Source organism: Brachionichthys hirsutus, chromosome 10 (genome assembly GCF_040956055.1).
Source record: "Brachionichthys hirsutus isolate HB-005 chromosome 10, CSIRO-AGI_Bhir_v1, whole genome shotgun sequence".
Classification (NCBI taxonomy): Eukaryota; Metazoa; Chordata; class Actinopteri; order Lophiiformes; family Brachionichthyidae; genus Brachionichthys; species Brachionichthys hirsutus.
In genome coordinates this window covers 10,234,862-10,259,703 of record NC_090906.1, presented here as the reverse complement: position 1 = coordinate 10,259,703, position 24,842 = coordinate 10,234,862, and the positions used below count along the sequence as shown (strand labels likewise).

The 24,842-nt window shown below is 42.9% G+C and overlaps 1 protein-coding gene across 1 annotated transcript; it reads left to right on the top strand.

Annotated features, from left to right (window-relative positions):
• Window positions 1–174: 174 nt before the first annotated feature.
• On the top strand, window positions 175–24,842 carry acaca (acetyl-CoA carboxylase alpha). Its single transcript, XM_068744171.1, has 53 exons — window positions 175–404; window positions 959–1,091; window positions 1,393–1,531; window positions 1,617–1,726; window positions 2,012–2,093; window positions 2,184–2,282; window positions 2,547–2,653; window positions 2,757–2,867; window positions 2,967–3,176; window positions 3,261–3,431; window positions 4,219–4,380; window positions 4,524–4,687; window positions 4,788–4,938; window positions 5,062–5,165; window positions 5,272–5,499; window positions 5,691–5,841; window positions 5,939–6,073; window positions 6,299–6,445; window positions 6,537–6,725; window positions 7,218–7,318; window positions 7,614–7,702; window positions 7,822–7,946; window positions 8,209–8,322; window positions 8,744–8,857; window positions 8,954–9,043; window positions 9,162–9,280; window positions 10,522–10,545; window positions 11,582–11,725; window positions 11,825–11,927; window positions 12,087–12,194; window positions 12,292–12,348; window positions 12,578–12,622; window positions 12,953–12,994; window positions 13,248–13,463; window positions 13,572–13,727; window positions 13,813–14,037; window positions 14,488–14,643; window positions 14,722–14,868; window positions 15,564–15,833; window positions 16,088–16,185; window positions 16,313–16,433; window positions 16,619–16,729; window positions 18,556–18,699; window positions 18,787–18,907; window positions 19,627–19,723; window positions 19,814–19,910; window positions 19,995–20,130; window positions 20,207–20,384; window positions 20,469–20,581; window positions 21,185–21,339; window positions 22,070–22,240; window positions 23,273–23,409; window positions 23,503–24,842. Exons 1-53 carry the CDS (start codon window positions 175–177, stop codon window positions 23,627–23,629), a joined length of 7,074 nt encoding a protein of 2,357 aa, XP_068600272.1. The 3' UTR covers window positions 23,630–24,842.

Here is a 24,842-nt window from a genome sequence, read left to right as displayed (position 1 = left end):
TTTGCAGGTGTTGCAAAATAACTTTTTTTTTTAAGATACTCATGTTCACTGTCTGCAGCGTCACATGTTGGCCAACCTTGTGTCGCACTGTGCCCTGATATTTGGACCCTACATATCTGATCCTGCCATTTTTGTGTCTCTTGCCAGTACTCGCAGCCTGTTTTGCGACCAGCCATGGCACAGCAGAATGGCATCACTAAGAAGAAGCCTGGTGGTAAAAAGTTGCTCTCTCGCTTTATGGTGGGATCTGTGTCTGAGGAGAACTCTGAGGACGAGAGCCAAACGAAGCCTGATGTGCAACTGGAGGAGAAGGAGCCTCGATCCTTGTCTCCATCCTCCAGTAGCTCCGACAGCACTTACGAAATGGGATTTGACCAGATTGATGGCTCCACGCAAAATCTAAGGTTTGAATCCATGCCTGGTGGAATTAATTTGCATTTTATTTTCTTCAGATCAAAACTTAAGACACACCGTGAAACATTTTACTTAATTTTAAAAATATTGCATGTCCAAACCTCAAAAAAGGTCAAGCTGGATATATTTTGAATCTAGAGAAACAGCCCAGATAAAGGATGTTATCAAGAACACAAAGCCTTCCAAAGGCATAAGTTCCTGTAAGTGTATGTGTAAGGTACAATTATGGAATACAATGCCTGTTTTCTATTGTGAATTAACCTTGTTGGTACTTCAGTTTTGCTGTTTGCAGGTCTCTATATCAATATTTATAATCACCATCGATTAAGTTGTAGATGGGAGCCACAAGTTTAAGAATGGAAAACAAACGGTAGTCAAATCCTCTATTTCTTGGTTATGTTTCTCTTTCATTAAAATGTGAAGCCAGTGCCTTCTCAGCGTCAGTGCCATGCATCTAAACTGTTTAGTTCTGCTTGCAAACTACTGATGAATTCCTTCCCGAATGAGAGCTTACATGCATTTCATTGTTTGTGTCTTGAAATAGGCCAAGCATGTCGGGGCTGCATCTGGTGAAGCAAGGCAGAGAACGCCGGCGGATCGATCTCCAGAGGGACTTCACTGTGGCCTCTCCTGCAGAATTTGTCACCCGGTTTGGTGGCAACAAAGTTATCGAGAAGGCATTGATTTTCCCTCTACTACATTCCTTTCAGGGATTAGTCATCCCATATAAAATAAAAAGTGCCTTAAACATGAAAACAAGCCAACGAAGGACTCTACAACACGATTTAGTTTTTCGTCATCACCCTACAAAAACATAGCAACTATGCTATGCTGGCAAGTCTTTTGCTATGCTCGCACATGAAGTAAACTCACTGTGTCACATACCTCCGGTTTGACTATGCAAACCCTGATTGAGAATTATTTTAAATGTAAATGTTTTTTTAAGAGTGATTCAATAATGTCAACTAACTTCTCCAGGTACTTATTGCAAACAATGGTATTGCAGCCGTCAAGTGCATGCGCTCCATCCGCCGCTGGTCCTACGAGATGTTTCGCAATGAAAGGGCAATCCGCTTCGTTGTGATGGTGACCCCAGAGGACTTGAAGGCCAACGCAGGTGGGCTTCAACGTGACGGGAACACGTCTGAAGGAATCCCTGTATGGCAGTGTGGGATACATGTTCGTGTTTATGTCTTTCACAGAATACATCAAAATGGCAGATCATTACGTTCCTGTGCCTGGAGGGACGAACAATAACAACTATGCCAATGTGGAGCTCATCCTGGACATTGCTAAACGGATACCTGTTCAGGTAGCAGCACACACTTTATCTATTTTGCTACCACAATGTTGTCCATTCTGTTTATACTGTTAATTCCTCAGTATTTTAAATATCTTCATTGCATGGCATAACCCTCTACCTTTCTACACATTTGCATGTTCCTCTGCACTTCAATGCTTTTTGTATTTCAAAACTTCTCAATACCTGTACTCTGCACGGTGACACAGCTTAATGTAATCTAATTACATCTTTAGTAGTCCCACATTTAGGTAATCATATTATGATTGCCTACCTGTCATCATGTGTGTCTTACAGGCAGTGTGGGCTGGATGGGGTCATGCCTCAGAGAACCCTAAACTCCCAGAGCTGCTTCAGAAGAATGGCATTGCCTTCATGGGTAGGGAGGAGCATCTTTAAGTGTCAATTTGTCCACCCCTTCGTACAACATGATCTCTAATGTTTCTGTCTCGACTTGTGCTTTCTTCAGGTCCCCCAAGTCAGGCTATGTGGGCTCTCGGAGACAAGATCGCCTCGTCCATTGTAGCTCAGACAGCTGGCATCCCAACCCTGCCATGGAGTGGTACAGGTAAGTGTGTATGGTTTCCAAAGACCACCTTCTGTTCATACTGTTCAAATCAAATGAAAAAAATATGCTGCATAAAAGAGGCCAGTTATCAAATAATAAAAAAGAGGATCAGTAGTTCTTGAATGTTGCTTCTTGAAACATTTCTCCAATCACATTCTTCTGCCGCAAATATGTAATGTTTAATTTCAGATACCTGACGTTTTGTAAAAGAAAATTCTCATGTCAGTAATTTAAGAAGCGTGCCTGGTGCTTTTTCTTTCTTAGGCCTGACGGTAGAATGGACGGAGCACAACCAAAAAAAGAAAATCATCAGTGTTCCTTCTGATGTTTACGAACTTGGTTGCATCCAGGATGTAGAGGATGGCCTCAAGGTAAGCCAAACCATTGAGCTTTGAATCCATAATTCCAAAATGCATGCGGCATGTGCTTTACGATACTTGTTGTGTGTCTGAAGTTGTACGTTTCCGGTTTCAGGCGGCAGAGAAGATAGGCTACCCCATAATGGTGAAGGCCTCAGAGGGAGGAGGAGGAAAAGGCATCCGTAAAGTCAACTGTGCTGAAGATTTCCCTAACCTCTTCAGACAGGTAAATTCAAGGCTCACGCCAATTTTACAAGTTCGGATATTATGTAGGACTTTTCACAATTTTGTGCATTTGTTAAGTGCTTCCTCTCTGGTTCTCCAGGTCCAGGCAGAAGTTCCAGGCTCACCTATTTTCGTCATGCAGCTAGCCAAACATGCCCGGCATCTAGAGGTCCAAATCTTGGCTGATCAATATGGAAATGCAATTTCATTATTTGGCAGAGACTGCTCTGTGCAGCGACGGCACCAGAAAATAATAGAGGAGGCTCCTGCTTCCATCGCCACATCTGATGTCTTTGAGGATATGGAACAGGTACAACTCATCTTGTATGATTTATACTCCTATTTATCTAATTAATAGTTTTCTAGTAGTAATGGATTTCTCTTCTTTCCTCAGTGTGCAGTGAAGCTTGCCAAGATGGTTGGCTATATTAGTGCAGGTACAGTGGAGTACCTATTCAGCCAGGATGGCAGCTTCTACTTTCTGGAGCTCAACCCTCGACTGCAGGTTGAGCACCCCTGCACTGAAATGGTGGCTGATGTCAACCTCCCTGCTGCTCAACTACAGGTCAGTCTCACCCTGACAGGAAAGATGATGTCCTGATATGTCACATAGTCTGTGACTCTCATGCTTCACAACACTAGATAGGCCCCTTTTCTGCATGGCAGCTGACTGCAGTTCATCAGGTGTTTGTGGCACTTTCTTTTTTTGCAGCGTTTAGGATTGGGAAAGCTTCATATTCCAGCGGAGAACAGAAGGATGAGAATATCTTTTGCCAGGCGAAAATTGGACTGACAGTGTGTTTCAGTGTGTTTTATTTCGGATAAGCATTCTGGGGGGGGGGGGGGGGGGGCGAGGATGGGTCTTGGTCTAACTTGGATCCCATTCAATTTTGAAAGTGTTCCGGATACCCGTCTGGATACAAAATATCTTGATCGTCATATCTTGTAAAATATACATTCAATTCACTCTCCAGAAATCACAGTCATAAAGGGGTCCGATATGTGCTGTCATGGAAAATGTATTCTAGATATGATCCAGAATGAGGTCAGGAAAAAAATATTAGATGTTAACATTGAAAACTCCATTTATGGATAAAAAAAAGCAGTTAAAAATACACATCAATTCCGATTCACTTTTACTTTTCATGGTTGGTGTATAACGATAACAAGAACAATTTATAGCCTTTTGATGACGATCCAGATCAACATGTGGATGGTGTAAATCTAATTATGAGTGAATGAGCTACTTGGCAGAGGTTTGCACGTTTCTAGTTTATTCTGTGTTACACTCATATATAGATGCTGTATTGAGTTGTTTGTAATGTCCTTCATGTTCCACTCTTTTCTTTCAGATCGCCATGGGCATTCCTCTTCAGAGGATCAAAGATCTCAGGATGCTTTATGGGTTCCAGCCCTGGGGAGACTCCATCATTGACTTTGAGGGTATGTCGACTGTGCCCTCCCCACGGGGACATGTTATCGCAGCTCGAATCACTAGTGAAAACCCTGACGAGGTAAGGTTCGTTCTCTCCTGGTACACAAAGTATTTGCTCGCAACTATCTGCAACCCAACGCTCGACCTGTATAAAGTGATAGAGGGTTTTTGATTTTGATCAATACTTGAGAAATAATGTATTTTTTTATGAACTAATCGCAGGGTTTCAAGCCAAGCTCTGGAACTGTGCAAGAGCTAAATTTCCGAAGCAACAAGAATGTATGGGGCTACTTCAGCGTGGCAGCGGCTGGAGGCCTGCATGAGTTTGCTGACTCCCAGTTTGGACACTGTTTCTCTTGGGGAGAAAATCGGGAAGAGGCCATCTCGTGAGTCTGGATGGAATTTTAAAAACATAGCTGGATTTTCTTACTTGTCTAATTTTTGTAGGTACAATAATATGTGGTTAAATATATGAATATTTTACAGAAACATGGTGGTGGCATTGAAAGAGCTGTCAATCAGAGGAGACTTCAGGACTACAGTGGAATACCTCATTAAACTGCTGGAGACTCAAAGCTTTCAGCACAACAGCATCGACACTGGCTGGCTGGACAGGCTGATCTCAGAGAAGATGCAGGTGAGTAGATCTGCTTCAAATGTATCCAAGCTAATGATGGGGCTTTGTTGTTTTTCCTTCACTTGAAGCTTGCATATTGGGTGTTTATCTGGAACAGAAGCAAAGTGTATATGTTGTATGTAGGCAGAGCGTCCTGACACCATGCTGGGAATCGTCAGCGGGGCTCTTCATGTAGCAGATGCCAACCTGAGGAACAGCGTATCCAACTTCCTGCATTCTCTGGAAAGGTAAAACTACGACATTATCATCATAAAGAATTTCAAGCAGTAGATTCTTAGGAGACAAATCCAAGTAGTGCATTTAAACACTAGATGCGTTCTGCTTTCTGACCAGGGGCCAGGTGCTGCCAGCACACACTCTGCTTAACACTGTGGATGTGGAGCTTATCTATGAAGGTATTAAGTATGTCCTCACAGTGACGCGCCAGTCTCCCAACTCCTATGTGGTGATCATGAACAACTCCTCCGCTGAGGTGGACGTCCATCGGCTCAGTGATGGAGGACTACTGTTGTCTTATGATGGAAGCAGCTATACCACCTACATGAAGGAAGAAGTGGACAGGTATGAGGAAGAGAATCTTAAAAAAAATTTAGCTGTAATATTACCATAAAGTAGATAAATAGTGAATCTGAAAGTAATAACATGACATATCTATAACCTAATAATTGTCTTGGAATTTCCCTGCGAACTTAACATATTTGCCTGAAATGACTTGATGCAGTAAAGTTTTTCTGGATATTTTTCTCCTGCAGATATCGCGTCACAATTGGCAACAAGACTTGTGTGTTTGAAAAGGAGAATGATCCTTCGATGCTACGATCTCCTTCAGCAGGAAAAATCATTCAGTACACTGTTGAGGACGGCGGGCATGTATTTTCTGGCCAGTGCTATGCTGAAATAGAGGTACAGAAGGTTATATTGCCTTTAAGAAATATACAATCGGTTCAAATGAATGTAACTCTTAGATGAGTTGTCAACATTGTGCCTCTTCTGTTTCCAGGTGATGAAGATGGTCATGACTCTTACAGCTGCAGAATCTGGTTGTATTCACTATGTGAAGAGGATTGGAGCAGCACTGGAGCCTGGTTGCGTCATTGCTAAGTTGCAGCTGGATGACCCAAGTAGAGTGCAACAGGTACTCTATGTTCTGTATGACTAATGCAATCTACACAAGTCCAGAACGTTTGACCCAATATGTTTAATTTCTTCCTTCAGATATTTACTTACTCAAACATTAAAACCAGGTTTCTGCCACCTGCGTTTAGGTGGGGCAGCTTGCCCGCTACATCCTCCGAGACTACATGATTGACAATGCTGTATCTTATTGATGTAATGGTAAGAGTTGGCGTTTGTCTTTCAGGCAGAGCTGTACACCGGGACTCTGCCTTTGATTCAGGCCGTAGCTCTGAGAGGGGAGAAACTGCACAGAGTCTTTCACAACACGCTGGATCACCTTGTTCACATAATGAATGGCTACTGTCTTCCTGAACCTTTCTTCAGTGTTAAGGTAACAATTCATGCACACCCAATATTGACATGTCTTCCAGGACATATATATTATATATATATATATATATATTCCTTCTTTTTCTGTCTAGTTGAAAGAGTGGGTAGAAAGGTTGATGAAAACCATGCGGGATCCCTCTTTGCCGCTGTTGGAGCTCCAAGACATCATGACGAGTGTGTCGGGTCGCATCCCTCCTGCTGTGGAGAAGGCCATCAAGAAGGAAATGGCTCAGTATGCAAGCAACATCACCTCTGTGCTCTGCCAGTTTCCCAGCCAGCAGGTGCTTCACCAACACATGCGTGTAAACTGCACCCCACAGAATTCCATTAAAAGTTTTAAATATTAATAATTGTAAATCTTCCGTTTATACACCTAATAGTTCTTTTTCTTTGCTAGCAGTGCTAGTATTTGTTTACCACAATAATCCAGAGAGTGATTTATTATGAACGGATGTACCGGTAGTGTGAATTTTCAATCCTGCCACATTAAACTATCCATTACAGAGTAGAATATTTTTGGTTTACCAGTGAAATTTTTCAACTGCAGTTTTGATTTCCATTCTAAAATTCCTTTTGAGCATTTTATTGTGCAAACTATTATTTGCAAATTATTTTAAATTATATTTCTACAAATACATGTTTACATAGAGTAGATGAGTTCACTTGGGCTGTTTTATGACTTTGTCTGCATTGGGTCAGTTAGGATCTCACACAATGGGATTGAGACATCAGTGTGCCACTTGGATTAAATGCTTGTATTGTTTATGTCCCAGATTGCAAACATCCTTGACAGCCATGCAGCTACTCTTAACAAGAAGTCCGAGAGAGAAGTCTTCTTTATGAATACACAGAGCATCGTTCAGCTGGTACAGAAGTGAGTGTGATGCTGTCTTATTGGATAATGATCAGACAGATTTACCGATACATTCACACGGCCTGAGTGACTGCTTGCATCGACGAGCTCTTAGAACATCTCTGGCAGAAACACATTTGGAGCACCCATGATGTAATTTGCTTTGTAACAGGATTTCATTTATTAATTTGCTTTAGATTTTGTTACTGTAATAACCTATTTCACAGCTGATTGATTATTCTGTCTGGAGTCAAGTTAGCACATGGCTGTGTGGGTTTTTGTTTTTGTCAGATCAGCATGTATTTGTCTCCTACAGGTATCGTAGCGGCATCCGGGGTCACATGAAGGCAGTGGTGATGGACTTGCTCAGGCAGTACTTGAGAGTCGAGACCCAGTTTCAGAATGGTGAGCAGCAGTGCAACACTAACATGCACTTATTATTGATGCCCACTAGGTGGGGCACAGTATTTTAATTTAGCGTTTCAACTGTGGAGTTCTGATAGTCTTTTTCTTTTTTCTAACAGGACACTATGACAAGTGTGTGTTCATACTGCGTGAGGAAAACAAAGGCGACATGGCCAATGTGCTCAATTATATCTTCTCTCATGCTCAAGTCACCAAGAAGAACCTGCTGGTTATTATGCTGATTGTAAGTGTTTGATTGACAGCCTTGTATAGTGCTCTCTTATAAATGTATGGCTACGTATACACTGTTAATGCGTATTATGACTACAAGTACCAGTAATTATTACTCCTTACCCATTGCACTTCAAATAAAAGTTGTGATCAGTAGTTTGATTTCTGTAATTGAGTAAATTCAAAATGTAACGGCCCTGTTTTTTTCCCCTATTAATTTACATGCTGTTTATATCTATCTAGTGATTGTATCCAATGTTCTCTCTTGTGTCCAGGACCAACTGTGTGGCCGTGATTCCACACTGACAGATGAACTCATGGCGATCTTGTCCGAATTCACCCAGCTCAGTAAGACGACCAATGCCAAGGTGGCGCTGCGTGCCCGGCAGGTTAGATACAGACTCCTAATTTCACTTACATTTTGCTTTATTTTACATTGAAAATGCGCTGCTTTCAACATTTGGTTGGTTTAAATTCACTTATTCAACTAACCAGCAGCGATTCCTACACTAAACTGATATCTCACCCACTAAAATGAGAGAACATATATAAAATTGTTTGCATCCAAAAAACCTGCTCTCCTTTCTCTCTTTGCCATGTCTTGCTGAGCAATGGAGAGATGATTAAATGAAGTGACACATCATTATATTTAAAGTAACTCCATTTGATAAAATCAGGGCTTGGAGTGGAGAAATTGACTTCCAATTTAAAACTGCACTTCATTTCTAAAAGGTGTTGTTAGAAGACAGGATGTGAAATTAGGCCTGCATAAAGCCTGTACCTGAAAAACATACATTCTTCATACTATAGGTGCTGATTGCTTCCCACCTCCCCTCCTATGAGCTACGACACAACCAGGTGGAGTCCATCTTCCTGTCTGCCATCGATATGTACGGACACCAATTTTGCATTGAGAACCTGCAGGTAAGCAGCAAAGGAGCAGCAGTTGTGGATTCCCATAATGATCTAAAACTGTACATTACTTCAAAGATGCCATGTGCTTTTCTTTTCTTTTTCTAGAAACTGATCCTTTCAGAAACTTCCATTTTTGACGTCCTGCCCAACTTCTTCTACCACAGTAATCAGGTAGTCAGGATGGCCGCCCTAGAGGTGAGAGGAGTACCAATCTTATCAATTAGTCTCAGCTTTATCTGGCTGAAAGTGAAAATTCTGTCGATTTGACATGTCAAACTAATATCTTCTTTTGCTTTATTGCCGACGACTGAAGGTCTATGTCCGCAGAGCATACATTGCATATGAGCTTAACAGCGTTCAGCATCGACAGCTGAAGGACAACACCTGTATAGTCGAGTTCCAGTTCATGCTTCCCTCCTCGCATCCAAATAGGTATTGCACACGCAACACGCCGTGCGTTGTCTTTCATTGTCTTGGCAGAAGTTGGTGGAAGTGTGCTGGATTTACATAAACCATGCCATTCCAATGCCTAGAATCCACTTACTGTTGTACCGCATCTCCGACAGTATCAGGTGAAACTCTAAGGATAAACAAGTTAAATGTAGAATGAAGAACCTGCAGGCGACTTCAGTCATCCATGACCCCACAGTTCCTCTTCCATCCTCCCAGCTGTGTGTTGTTGCTCATAGTTGTTAATTATTTATTTAGATGCTCCTCGTGTGCAAAATAAGGTATTCGGTACAACTGGAAACTCCTCTCTTGGTTTGTCAGAAGTTTGAATGTCGTGAGCAGCAAAAGTCATTCTCTCGAACGCTCTTGTTCTACATGAAAGTACAAAAACTCTTGGATATGGTTTGTACATGCTCAGCATTTTGGAAAAGTATTAGTATTGTGTCTTTTGTGTTGCAGTCACATCCTGCATTCCGCCTATGTTATTATGTCCCGTTTGGTCTCGTGTGAATATGTTTCTATGTACGTGCCTGTTGCTTCTTTGTAGTGCTATTTGAATTTATTTAATGTAAAAAAAAAAACAAATTTGGTGCTGCTTGCTTGGCGCAAAAACACTCAGAATGGCTTTACACTGGCAGTTCTATGCATGTTTGTGCTTTTATGTATCTGATGTTTGGCACGTCCCTCCTTACTGATCCCCTCTTTTTGTTCAGAGTATACCTCAGGACAAATGGTAAATGGACTGCACTTGTAAAGCTCAAAGCGCTTTACAATTAGGCCTCACATTCACCCATTCACACACACATTCACACTTCAGTGGGCGACTGCTGCCATGCGAGGTGCCGCCAGACCCACTGGGAGCAATTTGGGGTTCAGTGTCTTGCCCAAGGACATGCGGACAGTCAGAGCCGGGATTCTAAACACTGATTTACCGATCACTGGACGACCCACTCTACCAACTGAGCCACAGCCGCCCCGAAGAGGCTCCAGGATGTAGGAATGCATGGTGTAAAGCCAAGCAGTCAGGAAGTGAAATGTGATCAAGAGTCGATGATTCCCGAATATTTCCGTCATCCTCCATTTTCACATTCATTGGATTTAGATATCAATCAATCTAGAATAACGTTCCATTGGAGGGAGTACACTCATCCCTACACCTTTACTGCCTTCCTCTCTTGGTGCCTGCGACTAATCACTTAGTAATCAATGTTGTTTGATTGCAGAGGGAACATCCCCACTCGTAACAGGTATTGTAAACATTCTTTTTATTGCGTAGACTAAAATAGCTAGCTTGCATGGTCAAAGCAGTGTTAAAGGTTGATGGATCTGGCATGTAGTTCGACACGTTGTTTGGTACTTTGACATTTCTGATAAAGAAACTGATGCAACACCTGGAGTTTAGGCTGATTTTGAGCATGTTTCTAAAGTACTGACCACAGCATGGCTCTGGGCAATTAATGTCAGTGTCGGTCTTTTCATCAGTCCGCCTGTGTGTGTGTGTGTGTTGTTGTTTTTTGTCTTTGTGAAAGTGTTATAATCCTAACATTTTTGTGTATGAGCTTCAATACTTTGAACGTTTAGCACAACAAGGAATGTAATGTGGCACGAGATCATTAAATGAAATTTGGAGAAATGTTTTAGTACAAATCTCTCAAATGTCCTACCAGTTAAATGTCGGCTCCAATGCTGGGTCATTTAAAAGTCACCCAGGACAAGATAATAAATCTAAGGATGCTGTGTTGAGAGGGAACAAATACCGCAGATAACAAATCGGGGACAGATCTTACACACGGAGACCCCTTGTGTCCCTTCAGTGGGTGTAAATCTCTTGTACTGCTTGTTACAAAAACAATAATGATAATTACGGGTCTTTATGATGGTTTTGTGTTTCATTGTTCCCTTAATTTTAGGTTTAATGTTCTCCCTCATACTTTCTTGACAAATTCCACTGCTGCGTTTGTCTGTATCTACATGGAATGTAAATGTTACTGCTTGCTTTTTATACTCTGAACCCACATTAGCGCCCCCCGCGACGAACACCCGAGGCCTTTAGGTGTTTAAATATATGTTAATCGTTTGTGAGGTTCTCAATGGTGAATAGGGGACATTTTCCCTGAGTCGATCCAGTTTTAGAATGGCTCCCTTTCTGTGTAAAAATGAAGTTTTACGCTTGTTTTTACTCCTCTGCCTGTATTTTTTATTTAACTTTGTGTGCTGCGCTTTGAGTTGCCTGTGAGGATGAAATGTGCTGTGTAAATGACCGCACCGTGCGTTGTTCCATAGGATGTCGTTCTCGTCTAACCTGAACCACTACGGCATGGTGCACGTAGCCAGCGTCAGCGACGTTCTGCTCGACACGTCCTTCACACCGCCTTGTCAGCGCATGGGGGCCATGGTCTCCTTCCGCACCTTCCAGGACTTCACCGAGTCAGTGCTAAAATGTTTTTCAGCCCGGATATACTTTCTAGGTTAGCTGAGATAATATTTTGAGTACGACTTACGGTGTGTATTTTGGATCCTCTGCAGGAACATCGTGGATGTGTTGAGCTGTTTTTCTGACTCTCCTCCCCCAAGTCCAACCTTCCCAGAAGGAGGTAGTCCTGTCCTGTACGGCGAAGAGGAAAACAAGGTGACCAGAGCAGTCATCTGTCTGATAGAACAATCCAGTCTGCATGTTAGGTCACATTAGTCTGATGTCATTTCAAACCATGTCTAGAATTTCAAGTATTAATTTAATTTCAAGTATTTATTATGCTTTAAATAAATGTGTATTTTTTGTGTCACCCAGACTAGCACAAATGAGCCGATCCATATCTTGAATGTCGCTATAAAGACTGACAGTGACATTGATGATGATGGCCTGGCAGAAAAGTTCCTGGAGTTCACCATGTCTAAGGTCGGAGCAGTCGACAACTGGGATTGATGAAAATGTTTAGAGTTTTGAAGAGTTTGAGATGACTCAGATGGACATTTCTGCCTTGCCCCCCCCCCAGAAAGCTCTGCTGTTTGAACACGGAATCCGTAGGCTAACATTGCTCGTGGCTCAGGAGGTGAGTTAACTCTTTATTTGCTTTACTGATACTGCACCTCCCTAATTCAACAGTTCTGAACAGCATGTACCATCTACCTTGTTCTAATGAATGATAATTTTTTGTTATTTGATCATCTCTAACACTGTCATAGTAATTGGAATAATTTGCATTCTGAAATTGAGCTTATCATTGTGTTTGTCTCTGTCTCTATCGGCATGCCTTGTTTTTGCCGCGTTTATGATGACAGGATTTCAGGAAGCAAATCAACTGTGAGGTGGACCAGAGGTTTCATGTGAGTAGAGGAAAACCAAGGAGGGCAGGGAGCGCTGTGATTTGACATGTGGGAGAATTGTCAATCTATTTTTTTACCATTGCAGTGCACATTAAATATTCATTAGACATTCAGTTCCAAAGTATGGAACTGACAGTTATGTTAAATGTGGCTCTTGATACAGAGTGTTTTTAGTGATCTCCGCCATTCTGCCTGCCCACTTTAAAATCTTTTGAGTGTTATTTGTAATCTCTGTGTCAAAGGTTTCCGGCATGTACACTGCAGTGGTTGCTGTGTAGGCTATGAGCTGTTGCATCTTCCAATTGGTTTGTCTCTTTATCTTTCACACAGAGAGAATTTCCCAAATTCTTCACATTCCGTGCCAGAAACAAGGTGGGTTTCCGCAGGTTAAAAAGCATTTGTCCAATCGTCACTTTGAACACATTATTTGTGTGCTGTGATTTGTCTTATGTAGAAATGAGCATGAGTATTGAACAGATTAAAATTTGTATAGCTTTCAGTGCATGTAATCGACAAATTGGGGGAAAATATATTTATGAAAAGAAGAAAATCTTCTTTAAAGAAATTATAGTGATCATTTACAGTTGTTTTGTACTTATATTTGTCCCCTACCTTGTGTCAATAGTTTTGCGAAGACAGGATCTACCGTCATTTGGAGCCAGCACTAGCTTTCCAGTTGGAGCTCAACCGCATGCGCAATTTTGCCCTGACTGCTATTCCATGTGCAAACCACAAGATGCACCTGTACTTAGGTGCGGCCCGTGTGGAAGCAGGCGCAGAGGTGACGGACTACCGTTTCTTTGTGCGAGCCATTATCCGCCACTCTGATCTGATCACAAAGGTGAGGCAATGGTGGATCATGTTCACCGTTTTTTTATGTTTTCAGAGAAACGTCTTTTCATGTGGCAACACAAAGCCACTGCTGACAATTCTGTCTGTACTTCATCAGGAGGCATCTTTCGAGTACCTCCACAATGAGGCAGAGCGTCTCCTTCTGGAGGCCATGGATGAGCTGGAGGTGGCTTTCAACAACACGACTGTACGGACTGACTGTAACCATATTTTCCTAAATTTTGTCCCCACAGTCATCATGGACCCGTCAAAGGTTTGTGACCCTGTCGCATGCTTTTATCAGTGACTATCAGACATCGCCACTATTTTTCTAACTAAGCTTTCTGGCAAAATTTTAGATCGAGGAGTCTGTGCGCTCCATGGTGATGCGGTACGGCAGCCGTCTGTGGAAGCTGCGTGTCCTGCAGGCGGAACTGAAAATTAACATCCGCCTGACTCCAACAGGCAAGCAAATCCCAATCCGGCTCTTCCTCACCAATGAATCTGGCTACTACCTGGACATCAGCCTGTATAAGGAGGTCACTGATTCCCGAACGGGACAGGTGGGGCCCAAAGACCAACAGGTGGGGCACTCGCACACCATCAATCTCATCTGCTTATTTTACAGAACCTGGAAAAGGGCTTCTGGACACCTCAGCTCTTAAATTGGGGTTAAACAGCATATTTAATAAAATAAATGTAGATTTTGCCATATTTTACCTAATGATATGATTTCTATGTAGCTTTAGATTTATTGCGTTTGAGTAGGGCTCCACTATGCTGTCCTGCTCTTAGCCTGGTGAACAATATTTAATAGTAATATAATCTCTCAGTGGCGCTGATCAGTTAACATCGCATACATCATTCCATTAAAACCTTCCGGTCACACCCCGTACTTTGTATTGGCTAATGTTATCGCAGTTCAGTTTCTCATCACCATTTTCATTATAATCATTATTTTCAGAGGTCATATTTTTCGAAGGTTGACAAAGACATTTAAACGTGACTCTTTCTCGCTCTCATTCTTTGTTCAGATCATGTTTCAAGCATACGGAGACAAGCAGGGTCCTCTGCATGGTATGCTAATCAACACGCCGTATGTCACCAAGGACCTGCTGCAGTCCAAGCGCTTCCAAGCACAGTCTCTAGGCACCACCTACGTCTACGACTTTCCTGAAATGTTCCGACAGGTACAGTACAAAGAATGAAACTCCCATTAAGTCTTCCATTGGATAATTTGGGTAACAATTCTGACTTTCTTTTCTCAGGCTCTGAAAAAACTGTGGCACGCTACCCAGGCCTATGCCGATTTACCAAAATGTCCTCTCCCTTCTGAACTGCTGACCTTCACAGAGCTGGTGCTCGATGCCCAAGACCAGCTTGTGCAGATGAATCGACTGCCGGGGGGCAACGAGGTCAGTTATTTTATCAGCCAAAATGTAAACAACGGTAGGGGGGGTAGTTTGAAATCAGTGCTTCTGTCCATCAGTCCATTCTAAAAAAAAATTACATCTAATAACTATATTAGTTTCACCAAACTTTATGAATAAACCTTGTTTTTTTTCCAACATTCCTTTGGATACATACTTTTTGCAATGAATCTTATTGGTGGGCATCTTGTCCAGAGCGTCTCTTGCAAACATCGCTTCCCCAAACGTTACACGTAATTTAATTCTGGTGATTAGTTGTGGCCTTTGACATGGAAAATCTGGAAATAGACATCAGGAAATAAATTATATTTTCTATAAGACTGGATTTTGTAATACTCTCCCCACCTTTGCTTTTAAAATGTGCAATTACAGTTTTACACAGTAGGTGTCTCTGTTTCCTTGATCAGGTTCTTGAGAGCTTGTTTAATACAGTACTTTTTTGCTGCATGGAAATGCTTAATGAATCATTGAAGTGCATCGAGGAAAACAAACATCTATCTCTCATTTAAAACAAGAATACACTCTCATGGTCTGTTTCATAATATGTAAAATATATGAATCCCAGGTGGACCATCTAAGCAATAATTTCAAATTACTGTAATAACAAAGGTTTATTTGTCTTGCATACAAGTATATATTAAATGGGCAATGTTCCTCTTTTTTTCTTCATCATTATTTAGATTGGTATGGTGGCATGGCGGATGACCCTGCGTACTCCTGAATATCCAGCAGGACGTGAGATCATCGTCATAAGTAATGACATTACACACAAGATAGGTTCATTTGGGCCCCAGGAGGACGAGTTGTTCCTGCAGGCCTCGGAGATGGCGAGAGCGAGCGGCATTCCTCGACTTTACATCGCTGCCAATAGTGGCGCCCGCATTGGCCTGGCAGAGGAAATCAGACATATGTTTCATGTGGCCTGGCAGGACCCAGCTGATCCATATAAGGTCATTTCAAGTTTCTGTTGCATGACATTTATTTATTTATTTATTTAGAACAGATTTGTGGCCAAAGAGAAACAAATAAAATGGATTATTAAAAAAAAAAAGCTGTACAGTCCATAATAGACAAACAATTAGGAAATGGAGTCGGGAGAAGTAAAACTTATTGAACCCCACCCCAATCAGTCAGATACAGTTTAAGTATAGTATGGTGCCATTGTCTATCAAAACTAATCATCCACTGTTTTGTCTCTCCACAGGGTTTCAAATATCTCTACCTCACGCCTCAGGACTACAAGAAGGTTTCAGCCCTGAACTCTGTGCATTGTGAACATGTGGAGGATGAGGGAGAATCCAGGTCTGCATTTATGTTAAATATAAGAACGCATGGAAATATTTCTGTAAGATGCTGTAACGTCAATCAAATGGGCCCGCGAATTTGCACAAGTGGCATCAATGACTTTAATGCAGGTGTTTTCATGCAGGTACAAGATCACTGACATCATAGGAAAAGATGAAGGTTTGGGTGTGGAGAACCTGAGAGGATCTGGAATGATTGCTGGGGAATCTTCTTTGGCTTATGAAGAGATCATCACTATGAACCTGGTAAAACTGAAGCGGCCAAGCTTGTGTACAAAGAATGCACCTATGTACATACAACCTCCTCCTTAGCCTTGAAATACCCAATTGTGTCGCCTTTCAAGAATTGAGACATGCGCGCTTCAAGGAGTTGAAGCAGCTGGTTACCTCATACTTATTTAAAGCCTTAGCGTGATTGTATTTTCCTGTAGGTCACATGCAGAGCCATAGGGATTGGAGCCTATCTGGTGAGGCTTGGACAGAGAACAATTCAAGTGGACAACTCCCACATTATCCTCACAGGAGCTGGAGCACTAAACAAGGTAAAACCACCCACAGTTTAATGAAGTATTTTAAATTAAAACTAGAATGCTGTTGTTAATTTAGGCACAAAAAAGTGCAGAGAGCATAAAATAAATGAACATTAACTGTAGATTCTGATTTATATTACCGGTACAACAGGTTACAATGGTATGTTTGTTTACAGATATTAAGGAAAACAATTTTCAAGATTTTCTCTGTCCTGATTTTGGTGCTGATCCAACTTGTTGGTCAGGCCTCTTTCCCCCCGTCATTCTGTTCTACCAGGATTCCCTTTCTAATCCCAGCCACAGGCCTGCCTGCCACTCATAGCGGAATAATTGGAAGCAAACCATGAAGATGTATTTGCATAGAAATGAAGTGACATGCCAGAGGCTGCAGTGCAGGACACCCATATCATTTGTTTTTAATCAAAATGAAAAGTTTTACCGAGCCAGATTGTATTTGTGCGTGTGTGTGTGTGTGTGTGTGTGCATGTGTGCCTGTCTGCCTGCCTGCCTGCATGCTTCACTGCCTCTCGTCTTGCCTTACCTTCGCTGTCCTTGTCAGTGCATTAAGATGACTCCGTTTCCAATTGGTTGACAGATTGCGACATTACAAATCATGCAAATGCCACAATGATGGCATTCCTATTTGCTCAAAGCTCAATTGTTTTTCAACTGCCTCATCGTTTAGCTCTGCGGGAGTGAAGGCACAGCTACATTAACTGACGAGAGTCAATGGTATGCAGGTGATGTATAGCAATATACCCTTTGTTTACAATCATTTGTCCTTATTTTTTAAAAAGGTCCTGATTTCGCTGGCGACACAAGGAAGAAATTGGATCTTTTTTTTCCTGCTCATTTATCACGTGGCACGCTGGCTATTAAATTAAACTTAATGGAGAGCAGGAGGCTGCCACCCAGAGATCATCATTTCATTAGCTGCTGAAAGCTCTCATATTTTCACGGGGAGTGGGTAGTAACTACTAGCATAAATACCCCAGTGAGCTGTTACATTCTGTTTGCCCCTCATTTTCTTCCTTCCAACCATCTCCCTCGGTTCTATATCCCCTCTTCTCTCTCCTGCTGAATCTCAATGAAGCCTCCGATGGCCGGAGGCGTGGGCTTTTTTTTGTGTATGTCAAGGTGACTGCAATGTGTCTTGGGGCCACAGTCTTTCCTGACAGCTTTAGGAGAGTGTCCTAGATTTGTAGCCAGATACATAATCATTAATGGTAATAAAGAAAGTAAATGATGGCTAAAAGGTGAGAGCAGAGGGTAGGGATTGAGCCCCTCTCTGATTTTAATGGAGCCGTGTCGGGGCCCTGTCACCTGTTCTAGGCTGCTTATGAAAATAGGGTGGGCTGGGTGGGAGGTTTTACGGCTTCAGGTGGGGCGTAGGAGTGATGTGAAGGTAACAATAGTTTGGTGGCTGCTTCTTCTTGTGTGTGACAGATTCTATTACACCTGGTAGATGGAGGAGTTTTATGCAGAAACAGGAGGTGAGCTACTATTGAATGAATTGTTTTCGCCTTGAAAAGGCATGTGTTAATTCACACCATCCATGTGCTACCACCTGCGCCTTTTGACCATTGTGGTGGAGAACAGGGGTCTGATGATGAAAGCTTGGGTCGTACTCTATGTGGAAAGTGGATTCCGTCACCTCCGGACAGATTTTCATAATCAGTGTATCCACTTTTCTGCTGTGTAAAACATCTCTCAAAAGCCACGTTTCATTCTGCTGCACATGCCTAAAGAAACGGACTAAAGAAGTCAGTGTCTGGCATTCAACAGAGAACAGACTCCGTTCCCTGATGCAAAATCCACTCCTCCTTTGTCATTTCCAGGTGCTGGGCAGGGAGGTGTACACATCCAACAACCAACTTGGAGGAGTTCAGATTATGCACAACAATGGTGTGACCCACAGTACCGTTTGCGACGACTTTGAAGGAGTATTTGCTCTTCTGCAGTGGCTGTCCTACATGCCCATGGTGAGGTTTTAAAATGCATCCCGATAAATATCATCCAAATGTCTGTGTGTTTCATCATTGTAAAGTAAAGCCATTTGCTTTCTTCAGTGTAAATCTAGTCCGGTGCCCATCCTCAGTTCCAAGGATCCTATCGATCGGCTTGTGGAGTTCGTTCCCACAAAGGCTCCATATGACCCTCGCTGGATGTTGGCAGGGCGTCCCAGCCAGAGTGAGTGTTTCGTCTGGGTTATTGTTTGGCAAAAGTTCAAAACTTTTATCTTGTATTTTTTTTTTTTTTATGCCAATGAATTGAGTATCTCTAAGATTTTTATTGCTGATTACCTTTAACAAAACAAAAAACAACAACACAATTTTGTTATGTCGACAAGGGCCCTGAGGAATAATGGATTGTAATTTTCAAATTTTGAACAAAACTATGACCGGAGAGATTAAGAAACGAAGAGAAAAACAAGCTGACATCATCCTGCTAAAGCAAAACCAAGAGAACAGTAAAATCGATCTGGGGACTTTTATGCTGTTGTTCCAGACTGAGCAGATTCCACATCAGTGGAATTCCTGCTTAGGACAGCAAGGATCAGAGGATCATGTTGGAAGCCAGTCAAAGTCTCTGCTAGCGATGAGTGACGAGGCTTAATTGAACGGTCGCCTTACAGCCCTGGCATGTTTGTTGGAGTGTGCAGACAGAAGAAATAGCTGAATAAGCTTTCTTATACAGTCATCCATCATGGCTGCTGTTAAGAGTACAGATTCTGATCGGGGGGGCGGGTGGGGGGTTTACAACGCCAGACTGAACAAGGACAAGAGGGTTTTTCAAAATGCTGCAGAAAGAGAAAATATTGAGTGAAAACTGATTCAGTTACATTTCCGTAATGGACGTTATTTCCTGTTCTGCACTCTGTCGCGGTACTTTCTCACCTCCAAATGCAGCTCCAAAGGGTTCCAGTCAGAGTGGCTTCTTTGACCACGGTTCCTTCATGGAGATCATGCAGCCTTGGGCTCAGAGCGTGGTGGTGGGCAGAGCCAGGTAGGTGCTCCAGCAAAAGACTAAACCAGGATGAAACACAAACTTATCTGTGTTTTTGTTGACGCTAAATGAAATGTATTTTCTCCTCAGACTGGGGGGTATACCTACTGGGGTGGTTGCTGTGGAAACCAGGTCAGTGGAGCTGTCAATCCCAGCCGATCCTGCCAATCTGGACTCTGAGGCAAAGGTAAGGCCGTGCTGAGTGCATGAACTGCTATCCAAGTATTTAGACACTCATGACTCATACCGGTTCTCCAATCTGCATCTGAAGATCATTCAGCAGGCAGGACAAGTGTGGTTCCCAGATTCTGCTTTCAAAACTGCTCAAGCCATTAAGGACCTGAACAGAGAAGGCCTACCTCTCATGGTGTTTGCCAACTGGAGGGGGTTTTCTGGCGGAATGAAAGGTGCTTCTTTTTCCGTGGTAATCTGGCAAACTTTTTCCTCTCTCCGTTTAGTGTCTCATGAAATTCCTCTCTCTAGATATGTACGATCAGGTGTTGAAATTCGGGGCCTACATTGTGGATGGGCTGCGGGAGTACAACCAACCGGTGCTGGTTTACATCCCCCCACAGGCCGAACTGAGAGGTGGGTCCTGGGTGGTTATAGACCCCACCATCAACCCTCGTCACATGGAGATGTACGCCGACAAGGACAGCCGGTGCGTTGAACAGCTTGCCTAGATAGGGTGAAGATCTTCGCCATCTAAAAGCATCTTTGTTCATGTTGTTTGTTTTGTCTCCAGAGGTGGAGTGTTGGAGCCAGAGGGAACCGTGGAGATCAAGTTTAGGAGGAAGGACCTGGTGAAGACCATGAGGAGAGTGGATCCAGTTTATTTGAGCTTGGCTGAAAAATTGGGTGAGTCCTCCACCCTGATTGTAATCATAGTTATTTGTGGGTGCCCCCCCCCCCAGCCTTGAGTCCATTTTATTAAATATCGCTCTATCGGGTGGGAGCATGCACGCTGTCACCACCATCCTGTATTGTGCTTTGATCGTCTCATCTTCCCAGCGCTCCCCTGGGATACGTGGCAATCACATCCACCTCAGATCAATTACCCCCCCCCCCCTCCCTCCTGTGCAGCCTATTGATTTTCCTCCAGGCTCAGAGCCACTGTGGTCCGATGCTGTGTGGGCTCTTTGAGTTAACTGTTTGAAAGGACGGGGCTACTGGGGAGGTTTAAAGAGTTTACAGATTGGAATTGCCAGAAATCGGTCTTTGGTGACAGCGGCCTAAGGTTCGGGAGCTCTGAGACAAAACGCTGTTGGCAGGAGTTAATTCACGGAGCTCCATGTAGAAGCTGGTTTGATGGTAATATAACGATAAGCAAAGGCCAATTCACGTGAGGATGATTTCCGATTAGCATTTAGCGTGAGTTCTCATCCTAATGCTCTGCTTGCAGTTAAAATCGTAAAAGGATTTGATGCTATTTCTTAGTCATTTTAAAAAAACTCCCAACAGGAACCCCAGAGTTAAGCCCCCCCGATCGTCAAGAGCTGGAAACCAAACTTAAGGAGCGTGAAGAGTTTCTCCTGCCCATCTACCACCAGGTGGCTGTGCAGTTTGCAGACCTCCATGACACCCCTGGCCGCATGCAAGAGAAAGGAGTAATAACGGTGAGCATTTTAAATGTGCATGTATCATTGTGGTATGGGAATAACCCCCCAAACCCCACAGGGGAGCATCAGTCTGGCTGCCACTGCACCTGCCTCGTGACAAATGTTTGGTCTCACCAGACTGCGAGGCTCGTCGTCATAATTATCTTCTGATGACCCTGGTCAATCACCTTAGAGCGCACCGAAAAGCCTCAGGCGGTCTGTCTCATCCCTGCGTTCCCAGTCGCATCTTTCACACACAAGCGTGCACACACACTGCTCACATGACCAGAGGGGTCGATGACAGATTGAGAGCAGCCAGGGTGTTTTGTACAGTGAGTATCAATTACTGACTGTACCGCTCTGCATTTTCAGTTCAACAAATATCAGCGATTGTAGCCCCGCCCCCCCGTTTTGTTCGTTCCTGTGTTAGTGTGTAGTCTGTCCACTTTCCTTCGGGGCTGAAGGGGCAGCGGTCACCTATTCCTCCAGATGGTGTTTTCAGAAGCAGACTCAAAACAGAGAAGGTAGAAAATCCTAGAATGCTTTGTAAACAAGGGGATTGTAAATGAGAGTTGTCTACATTTTCTGTGAAAGAAGTGCGTAAATATTATATATCTGCACAAATAACGAGCAAAAAAGGTTCAAAATTCATTTCAGCATTTCATTGGAATTAAATGCATGTACATTATTTGGCTTTTTTTTACTTTTTGTAATATGTATTTTGTTTCGTCTCTTTTCCCCGTCTCAGGATATCCTTGAATGGCAAACGTCCCGTCAGTTCTTCTATTGGCGTCTTCGGCGGTTGCTGCTGGAGGAAACGGTCACGAGGAAAATCCAAGCAGCTAATGGCGAGCTGACAGATGGTCAGATCCAGGCGATGCTACGCCGCTGGTTCGTGGAGGCCGAGGGCGCCGTTAAGGTGAAAGTGCCGTACTTCTAGTCCCTCGATATTTAGCGGAGTGGATTAATATTTTGCAGATTCACTTTATAAAATAGATTTTAATTTTATACCATTTATCCATCTCTTAATTCTCACGAGGCCTTTAAATGCATTCTGTGCCAAAACACGGGATTGAAGTTTTCAGGCTTGCTTGATGATTTATTTCAAGATTTCAATATATACTCTTACACAAGTTGTTGATCCACATCTGGTCCTCTGAGTGATTGTTACCAGTAATAAATTCGATTTAAAAAAAAAAGGTTAGTTATTTTCAGTGACGATACAAAGTAATCACCTTCTTAGCCCCTGGGAATGATTACGTTGAGTTTTTAAACCTGCAACTCCTCTTCTTTCAGCACAACATGCACAAGATAAGGAAGCCTTAATCATGTCTATAAAAGCATTGCCATTTAATACAGATGAGCTTGAACTGTTCCTGCTCCTCCCTCTGACCCGTTCTCTGGCTCCGATGGTGACACGAGTCTGCCCGGTGTTTGAGATCTCCTAAGAAGTGTCCCTCTTGTTAGCTAATATTTTATCCCAATCAGGACCAGCTGTCTTAAGCCGCTATTAATCACAGCCCTGGCACGTGCAGATAGGAGAGCAACACACTGTTTCTTAATTAAAAGCAAACAGATTAAAAATGATTAATATGGGCATTAAATGTTGATGTGGACCTCAAGCAGGACTGTTTTTAAAAAGAATAAAAGCCAAGAGCCCATTAAAGCCCTCAGCCCCGAAATCTTTGCTAAGCCCTCCAGTCTTGCTTTGTTTGAGATCAGAGATGCCAGCCCTCATGAATACTAATTCCCCTCTCAGGTCCAGTCAACAAGACATCAAGCCGCTGGTTTGTGTCTGGCCATCACTTTCGTTGTGGATATTTATTTGGGTTTTTTTTGTATTGTTTTTATCCATTTGTTTGAATTTACATGATAGGAAAAAGTACATTTTCTTCACTTGTACATAAGTGCTTCCTTTGAATCTCACTCATGATGACCCCTCCCCCCCCAGGCATATCTGTGGGACAACAATGAAGAGGTTGTGGTCTGGCTCGAGAAGCAACTTGCTGAGGAAGAGGGCGCAAGGTCCGTCATTGATGAGAACATCAAATACATCCGCCGTGATCACATCCTCAAGCAGATACGCAGGTGATATTTCTTAATCATGCAGGGTCGGTCACACAGTGCAGCCGTGTTTCATCTGTCGGTTCCCTCGACATGAGTTTTCATTCTTTTCTGCAGCCTCGTTCAAGCCAATCCAGAGATCGCTATGGACTCAATTGTGCACATGACCCAACACATCTCAGCCACGCAGAGGACCGAGGTCGTACGCATCCTGTCCACTATGGAGACATCGGCCTCCTCCTAATGGGGGAACCAAGCCTTTCCTCCCGACCTGGCTGAAGCGCCGCTCCGGACCACGTGCACGGCCAAAGGTTCTTGAGCCAGCCACGCTCTGGCAGGAGACTGAGGATAGAGGAGCTGACGTGAGGAGCCCTTCGGGCTACTGATGAATCGTTGGCTGTGACACTTCCTGTTTAGAATAGGGACAACTGAAATTAATCACCAAAGCGTGTACATTTTCTGACCACATATTCTGCTGCTTGGATTAATCCATGTATTTTATAGAAAAGTGTAAGGGGGGGGGGGGGATAAAAAACTTAAAAATATTGAGTGCTGAATATATTTGGAGGTGGTGAATTTGGTGTGTGTTAATGTGTCCATGATGATCAGTGGTATCCATTTGAAGTGGAGTTTGCATTAATGTTTAAACATTTTTAGATTAAACTGCACCTTGGAATGCGATATTTGCGTGTTGAGGTTTGCAGACGTTTTCAGTTCGCACATGACAACGCTTTGTCGGGGTCGGCGGTGAAGAAGGGGTATTTTGATAATCCTTAGTAGAAAGTACTTCGTTACTGAACAAAGATGGGGAACACTACAGCAGAGCTGGATGGGATGGCCCATCAAGGGGAAAGACGCATTCTGTTTTACCCCCCGACTGTTTCGCAGATACCCTCCAGTGACCAACGGGGAGCTTCTCTCACCACAATACCACAGCTGTTCCTTCTCTCCTCTCTCACACAACACACACACACACACACACACGATGCTTCAGATGCACTTTACCGCTTAGTGTTCCTTTGCTTCGCACCCAGAATCAAACCTGTAAAGTTGGAATATCTAGCATACAAAATACACGCACATACAAGCAATGCAGTTAGCAGAGATCTCATTAGCTTAAAAGAGAACTGGCAATGGTCCCACACACTTTATTTATGTCAGATGTTACTAATTTTTAAATCATCTTTTTTTAAAGACCATGTTTGAATGGCGTATTACTGCTTCTCTTGAGTTTCTAATCAATACAAGGCAAACTGTGGCTACTCTGTGGTTACTGTATTGTAGAAAAGGCTTTTTTGTTTAAAGAATTGACAAAGAACAATGTGAAAGTAAATCACAGTCCACATTGAGCCTTTTATTTCCTGATATTGATGTGGAGTCCGGTCACACAAGGATGAAGAAGAATATACCGTGATGACATCTAAATGTGTCTGGACATTTAATAAAGATTAACCAAG

What these genes read in the sequence shown, in the direction of transcription:
- acaca (XM_068744171.1), top strand. Translation starts at nt 175, where the DNA reads ATGGCACAGCAGAATGGCATCACTAAGAAGAAGCCTGGTGGTAAAAAG. An exon ending in AACATCCCCACTCGTAACAG is followed by an intron (nt 10,546 to 11,581) that starts GTATTGTAAACA and finishes GTTGTTCCATAG; the next exon opens with GATGTCGTTCTCGTCTAACC. An exon ending in TCATCATGGACCCGTCAAAG is followed by an intron (nt 13,728 to 13,812) that starts GTTTGTGACCCT and finishes GCAAAATTTTAG; the next exon opens with ATCGAGGAGTCTGTGCGCTC.